Consider the following 26,627-nt stretch of genomic DNA (forward strand, 5'->3'; position numbering starts at 1 on the left):
AGATAGCTTTCAAATATTATTCCTTTTACACAGGCATATATAATAACATATTGACCAGTATAACCTTATGAACTTAAGCATGTTCACTCACAATTATAGCCTACCATGAAAAAAAATAAACTTAAACTTTAGTATGATCATTTCGCTATAACCTTCTTTAAGCTTAGGAAGCTGGATAAAGTACCTGGTTTCAGATAATCATGGAGTCTTGATTAAGATGCTTATGTGCCTTAATTTAACGTACTGTCATAAAAAAAACTCATAAAAAACAGTCACGTCCCCATGTTCGCCAGTTTACTACTTCACCTTCTGTCCATTTATCACTGCATATCTGTTGCATAGGTATGCTTTCAAGTTCTTCATCCTTGCCTCTTTAACTTAGGGCCATAGTCGAGCATGTGCCTCCCTGTCGTCCTTGCAGAAGTCCTCTCTGAAGTGGATTTTTCTCTCCATACAGAGCAGTGCATTTTTGGATATCCTCCATACCATGTCACGTACAGTTCTCATGCCAAATTTAACGATGATTTGCTGTGGTCTGGCGCCCTTCACTTTATTGCCAAGACGATGAACTGTATCCACAGTGTAGCTGGTTGGGAGAGTGAAAGAGGATCTGTGACAGAATATCAATCACAACGCTTCTGGCATCTTCATCTTCTCTTTCAGGAACCCTGTTAAGCACAAGGACCATCTGCACTTGTATCGGTCATGTTCCACACCTTTCTGTTCCAAAAAGTAATTTTCCTTCTGAAGATTTGTCACTTGGGACTTCAACTTTTCCACATCCTCCTTAACACCTTTAATCACCATCATATTTGCATCCAGAGACCCTTTAATTTTCACAATTGCATCAGTGCTCTCTTTAAGCTGAAATTCAAAGGCACGGATATATTCAGAATTTTCATGAAACTTATGGCTATGGCTTTGGATGGCGGTGTAAAGAACGCTAGTGGAAACGGCATCTTTTTCCTGTCCTGCTTTCACTCTTTTGGGCCCAGGACTTTTGATAGGTGTGTGAGGCATCGTCTGCTGTCGCATGTCTTTAGCAGAGGACACTTCAAGCTCCATCAAATCTATACTTTCCTCCCCTGCTGCAAGTGTAGTGGTCGCCACATAAGTATCTTCACCCGTCTTCTACGCCATGATGCTTTAGAGAGCTTTTTGCCGCTGAAAAAAGGCAATCGAAAAACTTTTTGAAGACAGAAGTTCATGCTTAAGTGAAAAATCAAAACCAAACATTTAGGTATGATTCCTATACTGCTGCATCAAGCCTAACCCATCCATAAATGTAACAAGTTTGACTTATCACTCTGCCATCTTGACAATGTTTTGTAATGTGTGACCCCCTGTCGCCAATCCCTTGTGTAATGTGCAAACCACAGCAACTTCAAGATACAGACAGACAGTTGTGTAGTTTAAGTTGCATTTAATCTTATGTGAGTTCTCTTATATCTCTAATATAACATATATAGCGGCATATTTGCCTTTGTATCACCTTTTTTAATAAATAACTGTGCGGATCTTAAGTGCCAAATATTAATAAAATGAATGCTGTGATTTGCATTGCACTGTATGTCTTTGTATCAAAATGCCTTTGTATACCAAAAACGTGGTATTGTCTCCTTAAAATCTTTATTTCTGTGCAATTGTTAATAGTCGTTAAAAGCTGTCATTGGCAAGTATTTGCATCTAATAATGGGTCAGTCTGAAGATGGTTTTGTTGGGTGAGGAGTTGTATTTCTTGCATGTATATACTCTTTGGCCGTTTAAATGCAGTCCCTTTTAATTAGTAACATGTTTTGAGAAAATTTTGATACACATGCAATAAGATACAATCAATACCTGGATAGCAAGGAGACGTCTATTTTTAGTTGTAAGGGTCGGAATCAGTTGCCGATCAATTTTCAATGTTGAATCAACATTCAACGTCAGAATGAGGTTGATTCATCAACATGTACCGCCAACATATTTGGTTGAAATCACTTAACGTTTGTTCTATGTTGTAACTTGGTTAGAAAAGTCAGAGATCTGTGCATGTGTATTTTTTAATCTGCACCAGGACAACCATCAGTGGATGCGTCGCTAGAAAAAGGTAAGCATAAATGTACTGTTATTCATCATTTTACACAATGTCTATCATTATTTGCCAGTCTATCATTGAATATCACTTTAGATTTGAGTTGTTTTATTCCTCAGTGTTTTAAAAACATTCCCGCTTGGCAATTTTGTAATTGAATGCCTTATTTGCTCACTGTCCAGTTTTCCATGAGGCAGCCAGTAAATTAGGTAAATTTAGATAATTCACCATGCTGGACTCATTTCAGTTGTTGTTGATGGTCAACTTCAAGCATGATCAATTTCACTCATATTTTCTAAACTTTAACTTTAGTTCATTAATTTCTGTCGTGAATGTGCTATGGCATGCGTGAGCCTGCAGTGGCGCCGCCCATGCCATACTGAGTCATTCAGTGCCTTACCCCTGTTTCAATTGCTTCATGCTTCAGAAGGTAGCATGAAGCATTATTGAAACTTGGTATTCTTTTTGAGTATTGTATTGTAGTGCCAGTTATCTCAAGATAATGTTTGATATTCTGTAGTTAAAATAGAATAACCTGTTATTTCTATATAATTCTAGAGTTTACATTCATAAGACTTTATTATTTATTATGGAATGACCCACGGTTGAAATGCAGTTTCACTGTGATTGATGTATTTTCTTTTACCTTTAGTGAGTAGCTCCTCAACAGAGCCACATCACAGCAAATCACTGAATGGTAAAGGTTTTCTCATCACTGATCACAATTTTCCACCTTTGCAAGCTTACAGTACATGGTGCAGACAAAAAAGCAGATGTCAATGGAAAAAATATATTGTCTGTACACTTACTGATGCACATTAATTACTCCAGAAAAAAAGTACTTATAAAATATTTTGTAAGCCTGCTGATCATTAACCCTTAAAAGTGCAAGAACATAAAAATACCTCATAAATTAATTTATGAAAATGTATTAATTTATTGCTATTTTCTAACATATTACTCTTTTTAAACATTTACATTTTAGCCTATTTTTCATGAAAACAGTATGCAAAAGGTAGGAACATTTGCCGTGAGGTCAGTGGATTTATCACAATGCTGCCATGTTACTTTTTAAGATTGTGAATTGTGAGTTTTAATACAAAGTCACATGACTTCAGTATTTAAAGGGACTCTATTTTCAGTCATTTTCACAGAAATTTGGCTACTCCTTGCTTCAGCCTCTCAAATACATTTAATAGGGTTATAAAGGCATAAGGGTTGTTATAATATTGGGAATACTCCAGTGACCAGATGAGTTTTGATACTCAAGTGGGTCATATGGCAATATTTCAATTGCATTGTTTTTTATTGCAGGCCTTCCATTTTTCTGTGAGCCCCAGTTGAAACAGAGAAATTACAGATGTTGGCCTTAACCTGTGTCAATCTGGACAGATGTCTATTCCAGTTCTACCTACACAACACAATACTTTTTTCTGCTTATATATGGATGGCTGTCTACTTGCAAGTTCTCTTCAAAATTAGATGTATGCAAATAGAACTTGAACTGCAAGAGCAAAGAACTTTTGATCCAATTGCAGGGAATCCCTTAAGTTAAAGGAATATTTCACCCAAAAATGAAAATTCTCCCATCATTTTCTTACCCTCATTCCATCCCAGATGTGTATGACTTTCTTTCTTTTTTCAAAAATTTTTTTCAGAAGAATATCTCTGCTCTGTAGGTCCATACACTGCAAGAGAATGGTGGCCAGACATTTGAAGCTCTAAAAAGCAGATAAAGGTAGCATAAAATTAATGCATTCGACTCCAGTATTTTAATCAATGTCTTCAGAAATGATCCAGTAAGTTTTGAATGTAACTCCTTTTTCACTGTACATCTAGCCATTGCAGTCTCTAGGCACAATCATGATTTCTAGCTCGATTACACTTCCTAGTGCTTGACGCATGCACTAGGAATTGTAATTGAGATAGCGCTAGGAAGTGTAATTGAACTTGATATCACGATTGCCAAGGAGGCTGCTGATGTGATTTATAATGAAAAAGGGCTTATAGTTTGATCTGTTCTTACCCAAAACCTATTGGATAACTTTTTTTCACGGGTGGTTTTTCCGCACACCTGACCCCTAATCAGGCTAATCAAGCCTCAGAAAGGGATAAAGGCCGACTGGAAGCTGCAGTGCTACAGACATTTGCTACATTGCTACAGACACTCATAGAAAGAGATTTACAGACAGCTGTCCGACACCTTTGTGTGTTTGTCTTTTTGTTTCAGTTTTATATTAAACTATTATTTATATTCTCCTTTCCATTAATCCCTTTACACTTTTGAAGCTCCAAAAATCAGAGACAGTCAGCATAAACTTCATACGTACGACTCCAGCGGTTATTTTAATGTGTTCTATAGCGATACGATCGCTTTTGTTGTGAAATAGATAAATATTTAAGTACTTTTTAACTCTAAACCATTGATTTCGGTCAGCAGCTGTATCCGCATTCATGATAGCGCTGCATACACGTGTCTCGTGTGACGAATTCGCATTGGCATGGACAGCAAACACAAGGAGACTAAAATAGGGAGAGAAATCATTAATGTCGCAACAGGTGACAATAATCCTCCCTCTCTGTCCTCTAATGCAGTGGTTCTCAACCAGGGGGTCGGGACCCACTTGGGGGCCTCAGCACACATGCAGGGAGCCTCAAGATCTCTTAAAATGTTTCAAACCTGTCTGTTATTATTTTGTGGAACACAAAAGAACATATTGCAAAATTTTATTTTAGTCAACCAAAGAAAGAAGCAATGAAAGAAAATGGTGATTGAGAATGTCAGTCCCTAATGTTCTGTATTTTCTATAAAAATGTCCAATGTTCAGAACAACATGAGGGTGTGTATGATGACAGCATTTTAATTTTATGGATTAATTAACTTTTAAAATCTGTAAATTGACACTACCTTAAATTAGCTTGTAATTTGTTATTATACATCCATTTGTGAATGCAACAGTGTGAAGGCATTTTTTCTATAATTGGCTGTTAAGTATTAAGATTTATATACTGTAGAAAAGTTAACTCCAAAGAATTTTGTATTTGTAAATGTGTACCTGAATGTGCTGTACTGTGTTTAATAAAGAGTACATACAGTATATAGGCTGATTTACACATTTTTAAGTATTTGGGATTTAAAAAATAAAAGTTGAAAATATGTCGACTATATAACATAGTTTCACCCAACTGAAATCAACATCGTGTCAACGTCAGGAAAGCAAACCAATTAGATCGATTTTATGTTTGTTTTCATAGTCGTAAACGACGTAGATTCAACGATGATTCTATGTCGGTTTGCTATCTGGTTAGTTCAAATTGACAACATCTGCTACAACATTATATGTGTGCATTATGCAGGGATTAAATATGTTCTTATGCATAGTAGTGGCATTTTATCACTCTTATTTCAAATTATAACATGTTTTAACTGTTAATATAATTTTTAATTATATTAACACACAACAAACAACAACAAACTCTTGATTGCTTCTGCAGCTTGTAGAGAAATCAGTTTTATTTTCTTGATCAAAGGTGCACTGAGCCACCTACAGTACCTTTGTAAAATTGCTTGTCGATTAGTGCCACCTTTTGTAAAGGCGTGAATGTGCAAACGGCGTTCGTTCGCTTCGCTTTCTGTGGAAATGGACCATTCGCTGGTGATTCACCTCTCATTATCGCATCGCGTTTAGTGTGAAAAGGCCTTTAGACAGGGCCGTAGCATGTAATTCTGGGCCCCCTGATGCTATATTGTTCTGGGCCCCTTTCTTATAAAAAAAATGCAATCTAAAATTTGTTGTGGCCCCCCCTGGACCCGTGGGCCCCTAGAATCATTACCACCTTTCACCCCATTAGCTACGGCCCTGCCTTTAGGGTATAGTAAATTCGAAAAAGAGTTTGGGTAATCGGGTAATCTTTAACTAATTGACATTATTATAGAGTAAGCATAGATGTGAATAATCCTACTCAAGTTGAATTATGCTACGTAATGCTTAATTTATAACTCTGTACATTATCTTAAAGATTACTTAATTCCGTTTTATGGAAGTTTGTCAGTTCGAGTTAATCTAAAAAATAGACTGAAATGTATTTTGACTGTAGCTTCCAAGGTGTGTGTTTGTATGCGTTAGAGTGTCATTGTGTGTGTAGGTGTTTTTTGTGTGTAGCAGATACTTTGGTGTGTTGGTGTTTGGACAGGAGATAACCTTTAGACCTTCATTCAAATTATCTGTAATTTGTTTCAAATTGGTTGCCAATGGAAGGGAAGGATTCACTCTCGTCATGCAGAGCAAATGATAGGGAAGCCAGACCAGAGGAAGTGTGTAAGAGTGCCAGGACATTGATTTTTAGGTACAAACTTATGTAGGTGTTCATTACATTCACCGCTGGTGTTTAAATATAAACTAATGGCACCTTTTCTAAAGGCAAGAACAGCATAACGACCGGCAGTTATAGTCGTGTTGGAAGAAAACAAGAGGATGTGTTCAAAGACAATTTTTAGTTTTTTTGAGTAATTATTGGTAAAAATGAACTGTCACTTTTACCTCCAAACACAAACACAAACACAAACACAAACACAAACACACACACACACACACACACACACACACACACACACACACACACACACACACACACACACACAGACTTGAACCCTGGATATCCTTGTAACCCTTATGTTAAATCTCACTCTTCCAAGCTTGCAGGGCCGCTCTTAGCACTTCACATTTACTCTTATCTATTAGAAGGGAGATGTGTCAGTTCCCAAAACCTGACCTACTTTTATACACACACATACACACACACTCACCCCTTAATGCGGAAAGAAGCATCATACATTACAGGAAACATACATCAAGCCGAAAAATGACTTTCTCTGTGCGGAGAAATTTTGCCTGCTCTGTGTGTCAGTGCAAACCTCCAATAGTGGAAATTCCTTGATCTTTCTTTTTAATTATTATCAATGGCATCTTTTCTGTGTTTACACAGTTCTCCATCATCATACTTTCTTTTATCAGACTTGACTGTTGTGTTTTTCCCTTTTGCTTTTTAATTAGAGCTGAAAACAACATGACCCATTTTATTCAGAGGGAAATGTATACTTTGCGTGTGTATGTGTGTTTGTATTTGTGCTTTGCTAGCTCCTCTCTAGGTGGCCTTGAGCTTGTTTTTGCCAATTTTGCTTTCTACTGCTCTAATGTAGACAAATGTCCATTGCAGGTGTAATTTATTTAATTTGATTTGAATTGATTTATTTTTTGCCATTGCATATTCCCTTAAAACCTCATTCTATAGAAAGTGCCAGTTATGTCTTGTATGTCTGTATTTTGCACTGCCCATTTATGACCATCTACACACAAACACAGTACTACAGTACTGTATTGCTTCAAACTTTGTAAATGGTCAAAATGTGAACTGAGATGCCAATATAATGCCAGTGTAGTATGAAATCAGCAAACTCTTTTATAAAAGTGATATTTGTGAACTTTCCTATGTTAAAATACTTTCTCCTATACTGGTTTAATGTGTAGACAACTAAGTAAGCTTTAATTTGATTGTTTGATGTTCCTGTTACCATATTGCAAGTAAATCTTTGTAGAGATGTCAGGAGTAATCACATATTGAGACATTTATGCAGTTATATTATAATATAAACCCTATAAGTAGAAGCCATTTTGTGGGGAATTGTTAGAAGTTACTCTATTGAACTAGATATCATCACAATTTACTATGTTAAGTCCTTACATTTGCATGTCTATCAACTCTCAGCCTCTCATAAAGGGGTTAGCTAGACACGAAGGCATTGATCTGCCATCATGTATCATGTCTGAGGGAGGAGGTTTTACATTTAAGTATTGCATTTATTGGTACATGTTGCTCATTGTGATGTACAGCCAATAGACTGATATTATTTTAATGTTATTAACAAAAGAAGCCAAGATATTTCATTTGAGGTGTCTTGACAGAAAATGTCACATTGCACATTGTTGTGACAGAAGAATATTGTTTTCAGTTTCTCTGTAGAATGCTCCTCTGTATAATTTTTCACTGAGTGCTTGGCAACCACAAAGAGAGACTGGAAGAAAGAAAAGTTTGTTTTAGTGATTTGCAAATATGCAATCGTTTATTTTTTCCCACGTTTAGAGGGTGAAGTACTGGTATGAATAAACAGATGAGTTAGTGTAACATATAGGGGACAATGGGGCTAAATGCTCTCTGGAGTAAAAGGCTTTTTTGATTTTCTCCCAAAGCACTAATTAGCAACAATGGGATAACCCAGCATGAGTGTAGTGTTTTATAGCCTCTGCTCCACATCTGTACCTCTTTTCCTCCACCTGTGCCCACCTCTGGCACAACACCAAGTCATTATACGTCCCCCTTCAAGCTGCTCACACCACCAAACAACTATTAGTCTATCAGACTCCATCCAATTCTGATGGATTTACCTGGCTGAAAAGACAATTAATAACTGATTACATACAAATAAAGCACATTAAAGAGATTTTAAGGTCACCTTTAGCTTTAAATGAGTGACTGTGACTTAGGCTGTCATTCTGCATAACATCATCTTTTGTGTTCCTGGAAAATTATAGAAATGTTTAGATTTTTATATTTAGAGTAAATGATTAGATTTTCTTTTTCAAATGACATTTTTCATTTTGGATAAACTATATACAGTACTGTATGAACTGTACAGTATCAAAGATGGTGCGACTGTGTCAGTCAGAATGTACAGTACGTGTTCCTGCCGCTTAATTAAAAATTATTAGCAGTCTTCTCTTATTAATGGAGCTAGGGTTTAGGGGGTTGCCAAAGGAAAAAGTAATTGACTAACTCGTAATTGGCTTATTTCTTAAGGCCCAGGTATACTTCGTTTTTCTGCGTTCCGGATCGGATCACGCCTGTCTGAACACTAAAAGGCAGACCAGCCTTTCGAAGTATACTTTTCTGACTGCAAACAAATACAAACACATTCAACATATTCCCACGGCCACTACAACTGCTTTGTGATACTCTTTTATTTCAGACAATGGTAGAAAATCTTAGCCGGGCCGACTGTGCTGATGACAAACTTGCATCTTGCATACCGTGCATGGAGTGATCAGCAACGAAGACAACCAAAGGATAATTTGGCCTTTAGATAACAGCCAGTATATCCAATGCAAGCCAGGGAAATCACACCTCTCTGAGAGATACAAATATCACACCATAATTTGTTCTTTTTGGAAGTAATTAACTCGCCAGGGAATAATATTTATTTGGGTGAACGTTCACCTCATGTTCACAGGAATGCAATCCTTAAGCATGTTCTTGAAAGCACTGTGTGCTTTGATTGTGTGTGTGCGTGCATGCGTGTGTGTGTGTGTGTGTGTGTGTGTGTGTGAGAGAGATGTACTTTTTGTTCGATGACATTTATCTGCCCATGAGTATCTGCACAGAATTTTGTTTAGACGAAGCCTATTCACCCATGTGCTATCACTTTTTACTTTCTACCTTTCCCTCTGTCTCACATTAATTGTGAATGAGTCATGAAAGCACCTATGAAAGACACAGTTAGTAGAGTGAAGATGGATATGTTTGATTTTTCAGAGTTTCCTTTAAAGGTGCTCTTAAAATATGTCCTAATTTTTATAACCAAAATATTCAGTCGGTTCTATGGCTGATTACACTAATTTCTTCATTCATAAGAGTCACACATTAAAAGGTCACAAGATAGCCAACAGTGTCTGTGTGTGCCCGTGGGTCTAAACTGTATGCATACCAGTGTAAAAAAAAAACAATACAGTTTTTAACCACAGTAAATGATTTTTCAGGGGCATTTTTTTCTTATCTTTATGATGAAATTGTTTTCTAACCATAAAACAAAAACAGCGTCTTTTTATTTATGGATATCAAATAGGCCCACTTCAGTTGAATCAATGCATTAATATAAATTCTTAATCTAAACAACTATGGCATGAACTGTTCATTTTATATTATACCACAGGTCTGTTAAATGCTTAATTCTCATTGGTTGACTGTGTGCAATTATTTTCAGTAAACGCACAGCTATGAAGTAGTTCCAAGCATTGACCACATAATGGTTCCATATCACTTCAGCCTTACAAGCTACCACAACAAAATAACCAATTAAAACAAAGACTTTGGTTAAGTACATAGGCTAAGAATGACAAACAATGTCTATAATATCCTACATTTATTTCAATTTCGATTGAAAAGCATCTATGGGATCCTTTTCACTCTCGCTCTCTTTCGCACACACTCACGAGCGAGAAACACAGCCGTAATGTCAGCACACACCTGCATCTCAGTGGGATGGAAAACGGTTGTTAAGATTTACATCAGAGAAGTTATATACAAAAATGGCGACACTCGCTGCTGCTGAGAAGTGTGCTTAAACGTACATCTTGGCGATTTTGAAGCAATGTAATCCCGAACACAATCTCTCTCTGTTTCTGAGTTTCACTCTTTCGATCATTCAAACACAAACTCACACACAAACGCTAACACACATGCACAAATGCACTACCTTGTTACTCCAATAAGTGCTCCAGTAAAGCAGCACAGGCCTCTGTTGCTAGTTCTAAAGAGATGTTTTCTAATTAGCAACGAAGGCTCGGACTGTATCAGAGCAAGACGCTGAATCTGTGGCGTAAGAAAATAGTTCCACTCACTAGAGCGTTTTAGGGACGAAAACCGATAAAACCCTGAACGATGTCTTAAGGTGTGCTAAGCATGGTATAAGCGAATAAATGACTTGAATTATTGAAAAATAATGCACATCCGAGCTGTAACGTTTTTTTTTTTTTTGTGAAATATGTTCTGGTCCATATTTTGGATAATTCAGTGCTCTACTATCTACCACCATGGTACATTTTAATGTAATCACTTTTTATTTTTCTGTTGAGTTGTTGGGACTGTTTACTTCATGTTTAGCGTTTTCAAAGCTGATATAAATTGTATTTTTTCATAAAAAACACTTTTTAGATACACATTCAATACCACTCACCTCTTAGACAACGATTAAAGAAATTTGATGTCTGAAGAGGCACTAAATCTGTAAGAGGATAGGCCTGGAATAGAATATTATGAAATATGTCAAATGTTAGATAAAAGATAAAATAAAGAGAGGAACTTACTTTTGCCCCCACTGTCACTTTCTGTCACATTTTCCCTTGTTCATTTTTGTCACTGATGGATATGTTTTTTTTATATATATATATTTTATTTCCTCTAATCTTAAAAACATTTGATTATTAATGTACTGTTTGTTAACTTGTATAAAGAAGAGTTTATTTTTGAAGTTGTACTCAAGTAGAGATAGTTAGACACAGTACTTTTTTTTAGAAGTTGTTTTCCTCAATCCACTCTGCCCACTCAGTCTCTCATTCATATTCACCTGGGCGCACATGCAGTACACAGGGCACAGCTTATGTTTACAGAAAGATCTGCAGCAGGTTTAATGAGCAGTCCAGGATTATTTGAATCCAGCTTAAGTTATTGAGTACATATCTAGGAGTAATTAACCTCAACCAAAGTAATAAGTTGTGTGCATGAAGTGGAGATATTTCAGTCAAGTTGTTTGTGAAAGTTTTCATTAAGTAATGGAATTATTTGGTTCTCCCACCATTTGTGTGAGATGCAGTCACTGACAGAACACGTCTAGCTAGCCTGACATTATGCAGATTCGTACCAAAGCTTGTGACAAGCAATAGAACACTTAACTCGGCATAGCGGAAGGAAGTTAATGAGTAACAGGTTGATAAAAAGTGTAAGCAAACTGAGGCACATTGGGTGTTATTGTGTCTGTTGGTCAGAGGGGAGGAAACCTAAGCTTGTGATTTGTGCCTGTAAATGGTGTTTTTGTCTAAACACTACTTATTGTGACACCACCAGAAGCACCTCTGACACCATAATTGACCCATTCTCTCACCAGTGATTTGTTAGATTGTGCATTGCTTTATGTAATTGAACAGTGTTGTAGATGTGTTTGTTTGTGTGGTTTCCTGTTTAATCATATTTGCACCGGTAAATAGTTATTGTATGATCAGTTCTGGTTTTGGAGTGATCAATCCAGCCTTGGTTAAGAATGTTGTTGTCTCCACATCACTCACTCATTCCCAATATAGTGCCACATAGTGCTGTATATAGGGAAGAAATAAACAAAATTGATTGAGAGAATTCAGACTATGATGTAAATACCATACACCTTATTCAAAGTAGAGCCACATATGATTTTTGATGAGATTTTTTATGAATGAAAATGAGGCTGAGTAGGCTTTTTGTCTAATGAAATGTCTTTGAAAGATGTTTTTTTTTTTTTATGTGTCAAAAGTGGAACCATTCTACTGTACAAACTACTGTTGATACAGTAAGTCTATCCCTTACTGCCTCCTCGCCATTCTTGTCAAAAATAAAATATGGCTAATGTGAATAAGGTACATTAGCTGGAAACAGCTCTGAAGCAGTCACATTAACAACTTTATAACTGACATACATGTACTTTGTTACATCTACCTTAATGCTAATAATAATAATAATAAAGTTGTAACTATATAGTATATTCATACTCATGAGTGGTAGGATGATACAATACATTATTGTTCTGTTAGTTGGTCATATTATACCTTGTGTGACCATGCATCCTTCTGCGTGGACATTATATTTTGGCTTTGAAATACAGAATGCATAATTTGAATTAATTTAAACTGTTTGATCTAAGTTCAGTAGACTCTTGGCTGTCAGTAAAGGGTTAAACTTTAATGTAATGTGACAAAACAACATGGCGAGAAACACCAACAAAACTACATCTGGTAAGAAACCTAATTAAGCTTTTACATTGAAACCTTTTTGAGTCAAAAGTTTAGTCTCTAGTTTCATCCTATATGCCATTTTTGCCATGTCAGTGATTTATCGCAAAAAAAATGGCACACTTTTAAACACAGTGTACACTATACTGGACAATAGTGCTACTTTTTTTATTAGAAATCCTATATTTACTGTGCATTATCAAAATGAGGAAAAAAAATTGGTTTCAGAGGCTTTATATGGAGTTAGGATGAAAATGAGGTGCATTTCGAATGGTTCTGAACAAGTGCAGGTAGACAGCACACTGGAGGTTAAGTCATTCACTAAATGGGGAGCAAGGGAGTATCCTATAGATTTCCTATGCAGCCAAGTGCTTTCACTCTAAAAATCCTGCAGATGATTTTTAGAACCACTCAACATGCTTGTCATACATGGGACAGTGGCTATCAGTGCATAGATTCAGAACTTATAATGTATCATTTTATTTTAACGTGGTTGGCAGTGATTGGATGATGCTAGCCATTACTTTGAATCAGATTTAATTATGCTAATTTCTGATTGGTAAAATGCTTCAGCACAGGCTATCACTTGTTTGTTTGACAGTGCAAAGAGAGAGCATTGATATTTTGTTGCCAAAGAACAAAAAAACTTTGTAACATAAAAGTAAAATCATTATTTATTTGTATAGTTTTTTATTTGTGCTTTTCTCATACACGTTGTTCAGAGTAGCAACTAGTTAGTTACTAGTAGTAGTTAACTTGACATGATGAAAAAAAACTGTTAATAAGCATTTATTTACATTAAAATAGTATGTAATTACAGTAAAAAGGGTATTTAATAAAAAAGGTCTGACTGTAAATTTTAAGGTCTGGTTGTAAATGAAGAACAAACATGACCTCACACCCTCAACTAACAAATAAGTTTTGATTAACTTTGAAAATAAATCATACAATGTAGGGTTAATGTTTATGAAAATGGAGGAAGAGCATTTAGATCTGCTTAAATCTATCTTTGACCATATCAACCCATATAAGAGTAGAACAGTATTTTTACACAAAATAATGCAGCCTTCAACTGACAAAAGAGCATTATGTTTGTCTTTTTTTCCTTTTTCTTTATTATCCTCCCATTCAATGAGGGGACAACTAGCCTTTTCTTGTCCTGCACACATGAATTTGAACACAGGAGCCAAATACTTGTGCAAATAACAAATAATCATAAGAAACGGTGAACAAATGGATTTGATGATGTTCAGGATTGTGAACACTGACACACATCTGTATACAACTAAACACTGTCAAGATTTATGCATAGGCAAGTTCAGTGACACTTCACGTAATCTTTTACGAGCACTACAAAAAAGAACTGGAAATAAAAAGCTTATTTTCCTGCGCATTTTATTTGAAGTTTACTGTAGGTTTTCATCATCTTTTTATCTTTAGTGAAAAAAGGTTGTGCATATGAGCTGACATCACTTCTGTAACAGCTTTGACATTTTTTTTAAGTCTGTATTTAAACAATATGCATAAATACATTTGATTGAATAAGACGCAATAAAATGTTCTCACCTAAAAGTTGCTGGTTCATGTTTTGGAAAAGAGTGTAACGGAACTATGCCCAGACCAGAGCCATATATAGAGAGAGTTGCGACAACTCCATTGACTCCAATGGAACGTTTTTTTTACAGCAATGGCGGCTCGTGGAGCCTCTCAATAGTTCCCGGAAGTAGCAAACACCGTAGAGATGCATCAGAACAAACCGTTTGCGACGCACTTTTAAAAGGTGAGACGTTTAAAGAATAATATTATCTTATTCTGTATATTATCAGTACATCTAAATAAAAATAACTTGTAAATTAAAACCTTATAGTTGAGTATTACTCATTAAATTAGGAGATAAGGGATGTTATCGGATAACTAACAGATTAGGCAAGGATTGGAGCTGGATAAAGTTAGTAACGAACACCCTATTAATGGTAAAATCTTTGCAAATACCTCACACATTTTTTGTTGTTGTAATTTTTATTTATATTTAGATTGCTCCTGCTGACTTGAGCCAACAATTTTTTCTCCTCTCCATGTCAGTGGGAAGCCATACATTCGCACACCTTTCTCTGAGCGATTGGAGCATCCCCATGCAGCACAGCAAACCATGGTGAAGACTATGCAACGACAACATGAAAGAAAGGACACATACAAAATGCTTGGCATGCTATTTAATTTATTAGAAATGTATTCATGACATTTTTTTTTTTTTCAAAAAAAGTAATATCGTAATATATTATTACAATTTAAAATAACTGTTTTCTGTTTTAATGTATTTTAAAATGTAATTTACTCCTGTGATGCCAAGCTGAATTTTCAGCCTCATTACTTTTGAACGGCAGTTTATATACGAGTATGCTTAAGTTGTTTTAAAGCTGAATATAGCAGCAGTTACGTAAATGTAAAATTTAGTGAAATGAAGCTTATTGTTTACAATTCTTACAATTCTATATATAGTAATATAATTATCTATGTATTATAAATATTATATATCTAATGTATAATTCTTACAATACTTATTCATATACACAATATATTCAGCTTTAAAACAACTTAAGCATACTCGTATATAAACTGCCGTTCAAAAGTAATGAGGCTGAAAATTCAGCTTGGCATCACAGGAGTAAATTACATTTTAAAATACATTAAAACAGAAAACAGTTATTTTAAATTGTAATAATATATTACGATATTACTTTTTTTGGAAAATAAAAAAATGTCATGAATACATTTCTAATAAATTAAATAGCATGCCAAGCATTTTGTATGTGTCCTTTCTTTCATGTTGTCGTTGCATAGTCTTCACCATGGTTTGCTGTGCTGCATGGGATGCTCCAATCGCTCAGAGAAAGGTGTGCGAATGTATGGCTTCCCACTGACATGGAGAGGAGAAAAAATTGTTGGCTCAAGTCAGCAGGAGCAATCTAAATATAAATAAAAATTACAACAACAAAAAAATGTGTGAGGTATTTGCAAAGATTTTACAATTAATAGGGTGTTCAGCTACTAACTTTATCCAGCTCCAATCCTTGCCTAATCTGTTAGTTATCCGATAACATCCCTTATCTCCTAATTTAATGAGTAATACTCAACTATAAGGTTTTAATTTACAAGTTATTTTTATTTAGATGTACTGATAATATACAGAATAAGATAATATTATTCTTTAAACGCCTCACCTTTTAAAAGTGCGTCGCAAACGGTTTGTTCTGATGCATCTCTACGGTGTTTGCTGCTACTTCCGGGAACTATTGAGAGGCTCCACGAGCCGCCATTGCTGTAAAAAAAACGTTCCATTGGAGTCAATGGAGTTGTCGCAACTCTCTCTATATATGGCTCTGGCCCAGACAAGCGCCAACATGCATGTGCTTCCGGAACTGGACCACTGATTGCTTGACGACCACCGATGCTGTTGTTGCGCGTGTTGAATGTTGTTAAACTCACCGCTGAGTTTTACTCAGAGAGAGCTCGGATGTTTACCGCCACGATTTTATCAAAATAATTTGGAAGGTCAGATAAAAGTAATTGGATGGCCTCATCCAATCACTGACTTATTACACCGTACCAGGAGACTCTGAGAAGTTTTGATACACAAGCAAAACTGTAAATATAATTAGAGAAGTAACATAATTCAAGCACTGATTATGTTACAATTTAATAGTAAATGCACATTGTTCTTAAAGGGGGAAAAAAAACACTTTCTACAAACATCTTTTACTCAAATTATTCTGATAATATAATTTGTAAAGAAAAAATTTGCATTATATAAAAAAATAATTTTAAATACATTTTCACTAGTGAATCCCACTCTATATTTGCTAGAAAGAAAATCGTTTTTTTTTTTTCAAAAGATATAAACCCCCACACAAAATAAAAATAAATACTGAATAAAAAAATGGAGGACACACATAATTATAACAGTGAAATCTTTTACAGTGTGTTGGTTGAGTGGTATTTTTTATCTCGAGTTTTATGATATTTTTAATGTTGATAAGTCAGTGGTTTCCATTTCACTCTGAATATATTTTTGACATTGTTTGGCATGAGATTTGAGGCTTGGCTTAGCCTAATGTATACAACTGCTATAAATATTAAATGAAAGTTACAGGTGCAAATATTTTGTCAATCAAACTGAGGAGTTCTCATCTATAGTTCAGCCGAGTACACACCCTCAGATGATCCATTTTAACCTTTGAAATTCTGTCAATTAAAAATGAGCTGTGAAACTATATGTTATATAGATATATTTTTTTTTGTATGATGTTTGTGAGATTTATACATTTGTGCTTTTGTGCAATGTGCTTGCAAGCTGATTAGTGTGTGAATGAGTGTATGTGTAACTGTGTTGTATATCTTTGATGTGTTTTAGGGCCGTCCTGAGGAGGAGCTGGACCGCCTGACTAAGAAGATGTTGTATGACATGGACAACCCCCCCTCTCAGGATTATTTTGGTATGTGACTAGTACACATCACATAGAGCTTGCATGCTTTTCTTAAAATCTGGAAGCTAGACTACAAAATAAGACAAGATTGAGGTTATATGTTTATGGTAATGCATGAGGTTATATACTGCATCGTTAAACTTCAAAGGTGGCACAGAAGCTGAAGTGTCATTTACAGTATGTGTATTTACACAGACTGTTTAATGCTGCTCAGAAGAACATAAAGTAAATGCATTTACAAAGCAATTACAACTGAATAAATGATATTCCAGGTTCAATACAAATGAAAGTCAATCGACAGCATTTGTGGCATAATGTTGTCTACAAAAAAAAAATTATTCTGACTTGTCCCTACTTTTCTTAAAAAAAAAAGAAAAGAATCAAGGTTACAGTGAGAAACTAACAATGGAAGTGAATGGGACCATTTTTTTGGAAGGTTTAAAGGCATAAATGTGAAGCTTGTAATTTTATAAAAGCACTAACATTTATTCTGCTATTAAAACGTGTGTATTATTTGTGCTGTAAAGTTATTTAAATAGTCCTTTGTATGTTCATTTAAGGGTTTTAGGGTTAATATTGTTACGTCTTCATGACAACGAAGTTGCACAATTTAATATAGCTTTACACAGAAAAGGTTAGTAAGTAATGTTATCATGCTAAAATCACGTTGGCATGCATAATGTTTACTTTTTGTGGCTATACTTTTGAAAAAGTTAGTATTTTAACATTTACGGATTGGCCCCTTTCACTTCCATTGTAAGAGCATCACTGACTCGCTCAATTGAACTTAACTTGTATTAACCATGAAATATTAAATTAAAGTATTAAATATTAAATAGTGAATGTAGAAATATTAAAGGGATAGTCATTGTTTACCCAAACCCTGTGTTGTTATAACCCAATATGACTTTCTTTTTTTTTTTCGTAACACAAAGGGAGAAATTGTGAAAGGTTTTGTTTTCAGTGATGTCATACATACAAGTTATACTTTTAATAATGACTCATATATGCTCTATGACATACTTGTGACAACAACTAAGTTTAAGGCTGCTCTAATGCTGCATTTCATTTAAACAGAATTACAGCATTAGAACTGCCTTTGATACTAGGGTTTGAAGTGGGTCAGAGCAGGCATAATGTAGACTGACTTGTATGCAGCATTGTGTCTTTACACAGAATTTTGAGCCGGCACAGAGCACCATTAGCTCGGCTGTGTAAAGATGCCTTGTGTGAGTGTGTGTGTGTGTGTGTACAGTATATGTAATTTTCATGCTTAGACTCTGTCATAGATGTGCACAATCATGCACATTTTCAAAGATATTTCCATGGAATGACACTGATTGTTTTGCAGCACTTTTTGTTTTTGCTTTTAAGATTTGTTTTGTTACCTTTATTTTATTTTATTTAAAATTGAAAATATACAGTGGGTTTCAAAAGTCCACATTTAAAACCAGGGATTTACATTTGTAGTTAAACCTTTAAAGAGAAGATTTTGCTTTTTTTTTATTCTGAAAATGTAAAATGAATAAGAAAGATTTCAGAAGCTGAACTATTTATTGGTTACTAATCAAACAAGCAAATGTATGACATTGATGACCATGTTTACTCCTTTGTACAAAAGGTCATAATTCCTTGTTTCCATTGAAGCACACAAGATTTAGAGTGTTCTCAATGTTTTGCAACCTATGGAGTCCTTCAGTGAATGCTGTCTTTAAAGAAAAATGGTAACATACTAAATACTAAGACATTTTGAATGAATTTTTCTTTCAAATTATTATGCTGATAAGATTATTTAACTTCAAATAGGGGGTGTTAAAAATGAAAAAAAAAAAAAAGAATTAATTTAGAAAAATGCAAGATGCATTTTCACAAATGGACTCCTTGAACACTTTGTATGCTTTTGTGTGCATAATATTGCAGTGATGTCATGTTTAAAAAGGGATGTGGTCATGCTGTCTTTTGCCTACATTAGCCTTTGTTCTGTGTCATTGACTTGAGGACATGAACAGACCTTTCTTTTTGAGAAGCAGGTGTAGGCTATTTGTTGCTTTGCAGAAGTGAGATTAACCCCATGAATGTGATGGGGTCTGTGTTTTGCTATATTCACATCCACCCCCCCTCATCTCCAGCAGTCTGAGCTTCCCTTTTTTACCATAAGTGACAAAAGACATTCCCCGCACTTCTTTCCATCAGCTCTTACTGTCAGCTTCTATTTTCACTCAGTAGTGGGGAAACAGAGCTCTGGTCTCCACATCTTCAGTACTTCCTCCACTGTCTAAATCGGCACATTTAGATAGACATGAAGACTTTTCTGTATTGTATCTGCTACTCTTGTCCAATTACAACTCTCTCACTTTTAAAGTGCTTTATTTTAAATGCTGTATTGCTAAAGCATGAATACAAATAATACAAACAATGACCAAAAAAGCATGCCAGTTAAGGTAAAATAAAATAATACTTACAGTATAATAATATATCATTTAAATAATATTTTTAATTATTTTTAAATACAAAAAAATAAATGCTGAATAACAAAAGGAAATAAATAAATGAATAAATTCAAACTTTATTTGACAATTTATTTACAATGTCTAGGTTACAAATATCTTTTGTTATTATAGTTAAATAATACTGTAATAACATAAACGAATTATCTTTACCCAGTACATGTAAATACATGTAAATATAAATATAGAGTGACATAAACACTCTAAAACACATCTGTGTGAACAGTTAACCATTCTTTTCGTCTCCCACCTTTTTAGTCTTTTTGAAAATGTTATTGCACCATCTGCCGATATTCCCATATTTTAACACTCTACATGTGAAAGCCCTTAACCTCATGACCCTGACCTTAACAAAAGACCTTTTAACAGTCTCCTCGAAGCCAGAAGCATTTCTTATGCATGAAAACAAAATCACATATAGCTGTCACATCCTTTTTTCATATCGGCACACACTTACAGTATATACTAAAGCACTTGCATCCCCTTTACATAAAGTGCTGGTTTGCATAAAGCAAGGTGCAAGGGTTAATGTAAGGCAAAAGAGGGAGGGTGGACTGGGCTGATGTGTCTTGCTCTCATCAGGGAATGTGTCAGCAACGTGTGGCCCGGAGTAAACGTGTGGCACGAGTGCACATTGTGCGGTCACACACACACATATATATGCACAGTGTTTGCAAACTGCATTAATGGCTTAAGGGAGGTTGAATGCTGCCTAGTCATTCTGTAAATGGGTCTGCTGTGAACCCAGGTCAGCCAGGCATGCCCAGTAACTGAGAATGTCACACACAGCCACAGCATCTAACCGAGAGCACTGCACTCCTGGGATTAAAGAGAGGGGCTAACAGGGGAATAAAGCCAGTGGTGTGAGAGAAAGAGCAAAAAAGAGAACGAGAGTTCGCATTGTATGTGAAGATTAAAGATGGCTTTTAGTCCATGTCTGTTAGCTTTGAGGCCATCTTTAGTATATGCTAGTGCACTCCAAAGTTTTTTACAGCAAAGACAGCAGTCTTTGTCTTCTGGCAAAATGGACCAGAGATATTGTTGATTTAGATATATTGTTCATGAGGTCATATACAATTCTTTGTCCAGTCAAATGCTCTCCAGAATGAGAATGCCCCCTCCCTCTTAAACCATGTGCCACCAATTAAAATAGCAGTAGCAAGTAACTAATATGAAACTATTTCAGCTATTTACAAAAGCACAAGAAATACTGTATGCCTTTCCCAGCCTCTGTTTTATTAGAAAATATGTCAACAAAGGAAAGAAAAATTGTGTTCATCGGGTCATTAGGTCATGGGGGTTGTAAAGCCAAAATTAAAACTCATTACACATGACAGGCAATGTTGCTGTGGAAAGGCAAAATGCAGTAACTAAACATTTAGTCAAAAATGTATAATTATGACCAAAATCAGGTCTCTTAGACAATGATCTGTCCTGTGAAAGACGGGTTTGACTCAAAATCTACCCTAAAACTGAGTAACTATCTTTTAAGCCATTTCCATAAGTTTCATTGTTGCTGTAGTTTTGCCTCTTTACACAAAAAAATAAATACATTTGGAGTGGGGTTTACTTAAAAACCAACCAAAAGGATCTCTGTTCGTCTGGGAAAAGAGGAAGCAGTAGCTGGATCACCATTCAATGAGATTTTAATAAGACAGAACACCAAACAGAAATTATAGCATCATAAACACACACAGAGCAGCCACTTCTCTCTCTCTCTCTCTCTCTCTCTCTCTCTCTCTCTCTCTCTCTCTCTCTCTCTCTCTCTCTCTCTCTCTCTATCTATCTCTCTCTCACATCCCGGCTCTTCCCTTATCTCCCTTCCACTGATTAGGCAACTCAGCACCGGGTGTGCATCCTCACGACCTGGCCATGCCCTCCTCCTCCTCACACAAACTAGGAAACAATTTCCACGGAGAAATTGCAAGTAAATTTAACAGACCTTATTTTCAAATAAAATCTACACAAAATAATTATTGATGGCTTTAATTAGAAATTGTCAAGTAAAGTTTACTCACTCTTTGTTTGTACGTTTTACTTAAGCAATGTAGCACTGATCGTTGCTTCTTTAAAAAATCTACTAGCATTTCAGTGCTTTTCTAATGTACTTAGTCATATATCACATGTCACATTAGCCTGCTACAGAGAAGCTTAATGCATGCAATGTAGTCCACAACAACACCTTGCATTACTGGTAATAGAAACAAGATTCAGAGCTACTCACGCAGACCTAAACACTTATTGCACAAAACACAATGACATAAGAATCAACACATTTTTTTTATTTATTTATTTTATCATGAACATGTAATTTTAAGTAGAAAATGTCAGACTTCACAAAACAAGAAGTTACCAAAAGTAACAACAAAATCAACAATAAATATGTTGTAAATCAACTTGCAAACAGTGAAACCATGCACGTTCGTTAATTATTCAAGCCACTGGGGAAACATGACAAGAGTAAAATGTAAATGTACTTATTTATTTACCTGTGACATTTATTTAAATTTGTAAATTAATATGACATTCTACTTTAGGATTGATAAATGATGATGCATTGCAAAGATAAAAAACAATCATAAATAATCTAGCTATAGTGCATTTATTTTTTTGACTTGTTTGAACCAAGTACAACTGTAGAATTCAATAAGTTAGTACCCTTTAACTTACTTATTGAATGTTGAAAGTACTTGATCTTTTCTGCTATATTTACTTCACCTCAATATATACTGTATATATATTTTTCAGTGTGGTGCAGAATGCATCAGCCAACATCTAAGTATTAGTGCTTGTCCCTATTGTTTGTTGTATCTTTTAATTTCATACCTCTTCCTTTGCTGGCTTTTCCCCCATACATCTCCCTCCTGTAAGATTTCTCTTATGATCCTGCAAGATGTCATCCAGAAGTCCTCTGAAAATCAGGGCTGAAAGATGAGGAACCCTTTGAGTATACGAAACTCTGTAATTACTACCCATCTGATTGCTTGTTCAAGGCCTCCTTCCTTTTAAAAAGGCCAGGAGAGGGGAATGAGGGATAGGAAGGGAGCTGTGAGTGACTGCCGAAGTAGATCCCCAAAGCTAATAATTAACTAAATTAATCAGAGTCAAGGCCATGATCTCTCCTGGCTGGACACTTAGTATTTGCTACATTTGGGAATTTTGTAGTTTGTACTGCTGAAACAGAGGGCTTGGGGTCTCCAGAGACTAGATTCATTTTTCTTTTGTCTCTTATGCTGTTCTCTGAGAGTGAATACAACAGCACTTAAATGTGAGATAAGAATGAGGTAGGATACATTAGTGCAATTATTAGCAAAGATTGGATATGGTAATGTAATGGGACACTATACTAGAGCATAAGTCTTCATAAAGACAAGGAATACATAATAGTTTTCACAGTTGGCTGGATTCAACACAGTTCATGCCAGCACACACAGCACTTTCTCCTTCCTTTACATAGTGTTTTCATTTCTAAAGAGCACAAGCGGGATGCAGATCTGAATAATGCAGACTTTGAGGCACACTGTATGTACCTTGTAAGTGTATTGCCACCAAAACCATTTTTGATTAATTAATATTTCTAGCTCACTGTACTATACAAGGGATTCTGTTCTTTTTGTGCTGGAGAGATTGAATTTGAGTAACTCATTACTCATTAGAGAACTCTCAGAAGAGGAAAAATTCCCTAGTTCCACAGATTGTCTCTCCAAAAAACTCCTGTGGAGCATAAATGTGTCGGATCCATCTTCAAACATTTTGCAAAATCAGTTGAAAGATTTTGAAAGGCCCATGACTATCGGTCAACCAAAACTACTACTTTGTGCCTTGACTAGGATTTGGGAATCGCTGCATTTTATCTGATGAAAGTCAGCTGGAGATATGCTAATAAATTATGAGACATATTGCAATGAAAACTTTATGAAGAATCTTGGAAGAGTTTGGGAGTTTTTTTGAAGAGATATTGTACAGGGCCGAGACCCCAGACATTGGACTGTAGTAAATGGGTCAAGTGTGTTCAAACACAGATATTAACACTTCTGTAAAAGGCTATACAGTGGCTCATAGTGTATTAATAGATCTTTCTATCAGAGAGCACCGTGAATTGTCCTAGATACTCTGGTTGTGCATTTGCATATTTCTCACTTGCCCTTAGCAAAGTCTAAGGAGTGCGCTATAAAATTCACTCCCACTTGTGTGCGTGAAAACGTGGGATTTGTGGCATGTTAAAGTGATGTAACCCTAAAACAGGTCATGAACTGCATTGGCTCTCTTCCGCCTCGTGAAGTTTTAATGTGCTGGCCAACATGACAGTTTCCGCAAAACACTTCTCCTCAACCCATTAAAGTCATAACTATACAGAAGTGCATTTGCTCTGTGCTGTCAGCTTCATATTTTTCATATTTCAGGTCAAGCTTTCCACTGTTCTTTAAGAGACTTGAACAATTGCTTTTAAAATTTTGTAACAAAAATAAAATTGTGTGAGGATGTCTGATGAAAGCCCTGGATTTCTCTTGTTTTTTTGCAAGTTGAAGCTCTTTTGAGGCTGTTTTTTTTTTTCATATGGAGTGGGTGTTGAACCTTCTTTTTTCCCAAAGTATGGCATTTTGATTTCTGGCTGCACATCTTTTATTGGTTGAGGACATTTTATCTTCTTCTTTTGTAACAATTATAAAGATTCCTGCTTTATGTAAGCTGACCCAAACATGTATTCCATGTAAAAGAAAAAACATGTAAATCTCGGTTTAGAGTATTATTGTATGTACCTTTAGTCAACCAAGTGCTCCTTTTTGTGCTCTACATAACCCAACTTATTGTAAATAACCTTATAATAGGGCTGTCAATTGTTTTATATTTTTGATCAAATTAATTACATGATATGCCAATTCACAAAATAATCATAATAATTTGCATGCATCACAATTTTCAGTAAAGATAATTCAATGTTAAATAGACAACCTTACCTTAAATAAATGTTTTAAATATTATAATGTTGAAGTGAAAGTGTTAAATGCTGTAGGTTGGCAGCAATGAGGGCTATAAACCTGAAGAGAGCTATAAAGTGATCAGCCACAACATTAAAACCACTGACAGGTGAAGTGAATAGCATTGATTATGTCATTACAATTGCACCTGTCAAGGGGTGGGATATACTAGGCAACAAGTGAACAGTCAGTTCTTGAATTTCATGTATTAGAATCAGCAAAAATGGGCAAGCATAAGGATCTGAGTGACTTTGACAAGGGTTAAATTGTGATGGCTAGACGACTGGGTAAGAGCATCTTCAAAACGGCAGGTCTTGTGGGGGGTTCGCGGTATGCAGTGGTTAGTACTTACCAAAAGTGGTCCAAAGAAGGACAACCGGTGAACCAGCGACCAAGAACCAAGGTTCATTGATTCGTGTGGGGAGCAAAGGCTAGCCCATCTGGTCCTATCCCACAGAGGAGCTAATGTAGCATAAATTGCTGAAAAACGTAATGCTGGCCATGATAGAAAGATGTCAGAACACAGTGCATTGCAGAGCTGACCCCTGTCCACTGCCGAAAGTGCCTACAATGGGCATGTGAGCATCAGAACTGGACCATGGAGCAATAGAAGAAGGTGGCCTGGTCTAATAAATCATGTTTTGTTTTAGGTCATGTGGACGGCCGGGTGCCTGTACATCATTTACCTTGGGAAGAGATGGCAGCAGGATGCACTATGGGAAGAAGGCAGGCCAGCGGAGGCAGTGTTATGCTCTGAGCAATGTCCTGGCATTCATGTGGATGTTACTTTGACACGTACCACCTACCTAAAGATTGTTGAAGACCACATGGCAATTTCATGGCAACGGAATTCCCTAATGGCTGTGACTTCTTTCAGCACGATAATGCGCCCTGCCACACAACAAAAATTGTTCAGGAATGGTTTGAGGAACATAACAAATTGTTCAAAGTGAGTATCTATGGGATGTTCTGGACCAACAATTCCGATCCATGGAGGTCCCACCTCGCAACTTACAGGACTTAAAGGATATGCTGCTAATGTCTTGGTGCCAGATACCACAGGATACCTTCAGAGGTCTTGTGGAGTCCATGCCTCGATGGGTCACAGCTGTTTTGGTGGCACGAGGGGGATCTACATGATATTAGGCAGGTGGTTTTAATGTTGTGGCTGATCAGTGTACATTAGTGTTCCCATTCAATTCAAAGGCAGTTGGTCAGCCGTCACATGACAAGCCCACTATATATATAAATCTTTCTTTAGAATTCAAATCTTTACTTTTGAATGGACATCAATGAAGAAAGGTGCTTTTTGGCCACAGAATTGTGAAGTTAAGTTGTCCAGCAGAAGCAACGAGCCAAATCTTGATCCCTTGGTTTATACAGTCCAATAATTGTGTACTAGAGAGGCCCCAAAAGTACATCGATTTGCATTTAGCTTTAAAGCATAACTAACCACAGACATGGGATTTAGCCATGTTTTTTTCTTTTACTGGCATTTGTAATGCTCTTTTCCACAACGGTTTTGCCAGAATTATGTTCCAGAACTAGTGTTGACCTTAAAGAAGCAACAGTTCCCCTTCTGTCGCTCTCTCCACGTTGTGTCGGAGAAGCGACACTAGGGGTCTCTCTTGAGCGCCGATATTCACCTCTGACCTATTGAAAAGGGCCAATGAGAGTTGGCAGTCAGTATTTGCATACCCCGCCCCCGCATACGGGTATTTAAGCGGGGCAAATCACGAAGTTTAGTCAGAAAATTTCTTCGGAGCCGATGGTCT

The 26,627-nt window shown here is 36.0% G+C and overlaps 1 protein-coding gene across 3 annotated transcripts in view; it reads left to right on the forward strand.

Annotated features, from left to right (window-relative positions):
* Window positions 1–26,627, forward strand: part of LOC127654062 (lipoma-preferred partner homolog) — a 287,765-nt gene that overhangs the window by 195,549 nt on the left and 65,589 nt on the right. For all 3 annotated transcript variants that reach the window (XM_052141028.1, XM_052141030.1, XM_052141029.1), the window contains one exon: window positions 17,294–17,375. In XM_052141028.1, the coding sequence (XP_051996988.1) occupies window positions 17,294–17,375 (82 nt within the window). The remainder of the gene's footprint in view (window positions 1–17,293; window positions 17,376–26,627) is intronic.

The sequence above is a fragment of the Xyrauchen texanus genome, chromosome 13, assembly GCF_025860055.1.
Source record: "Xyrauchen texanus isolate HMW12.3.18 chromosome 13, RBS_HiC_50CHRs, whole genome shotgun sequence".
Lineage (NCBI taxonomy): Eukaryota > Metazoa > Chordata > Actinopteri > Cypriniformes > Catostomidae > Xyrauchen > Xyrauchen texanus.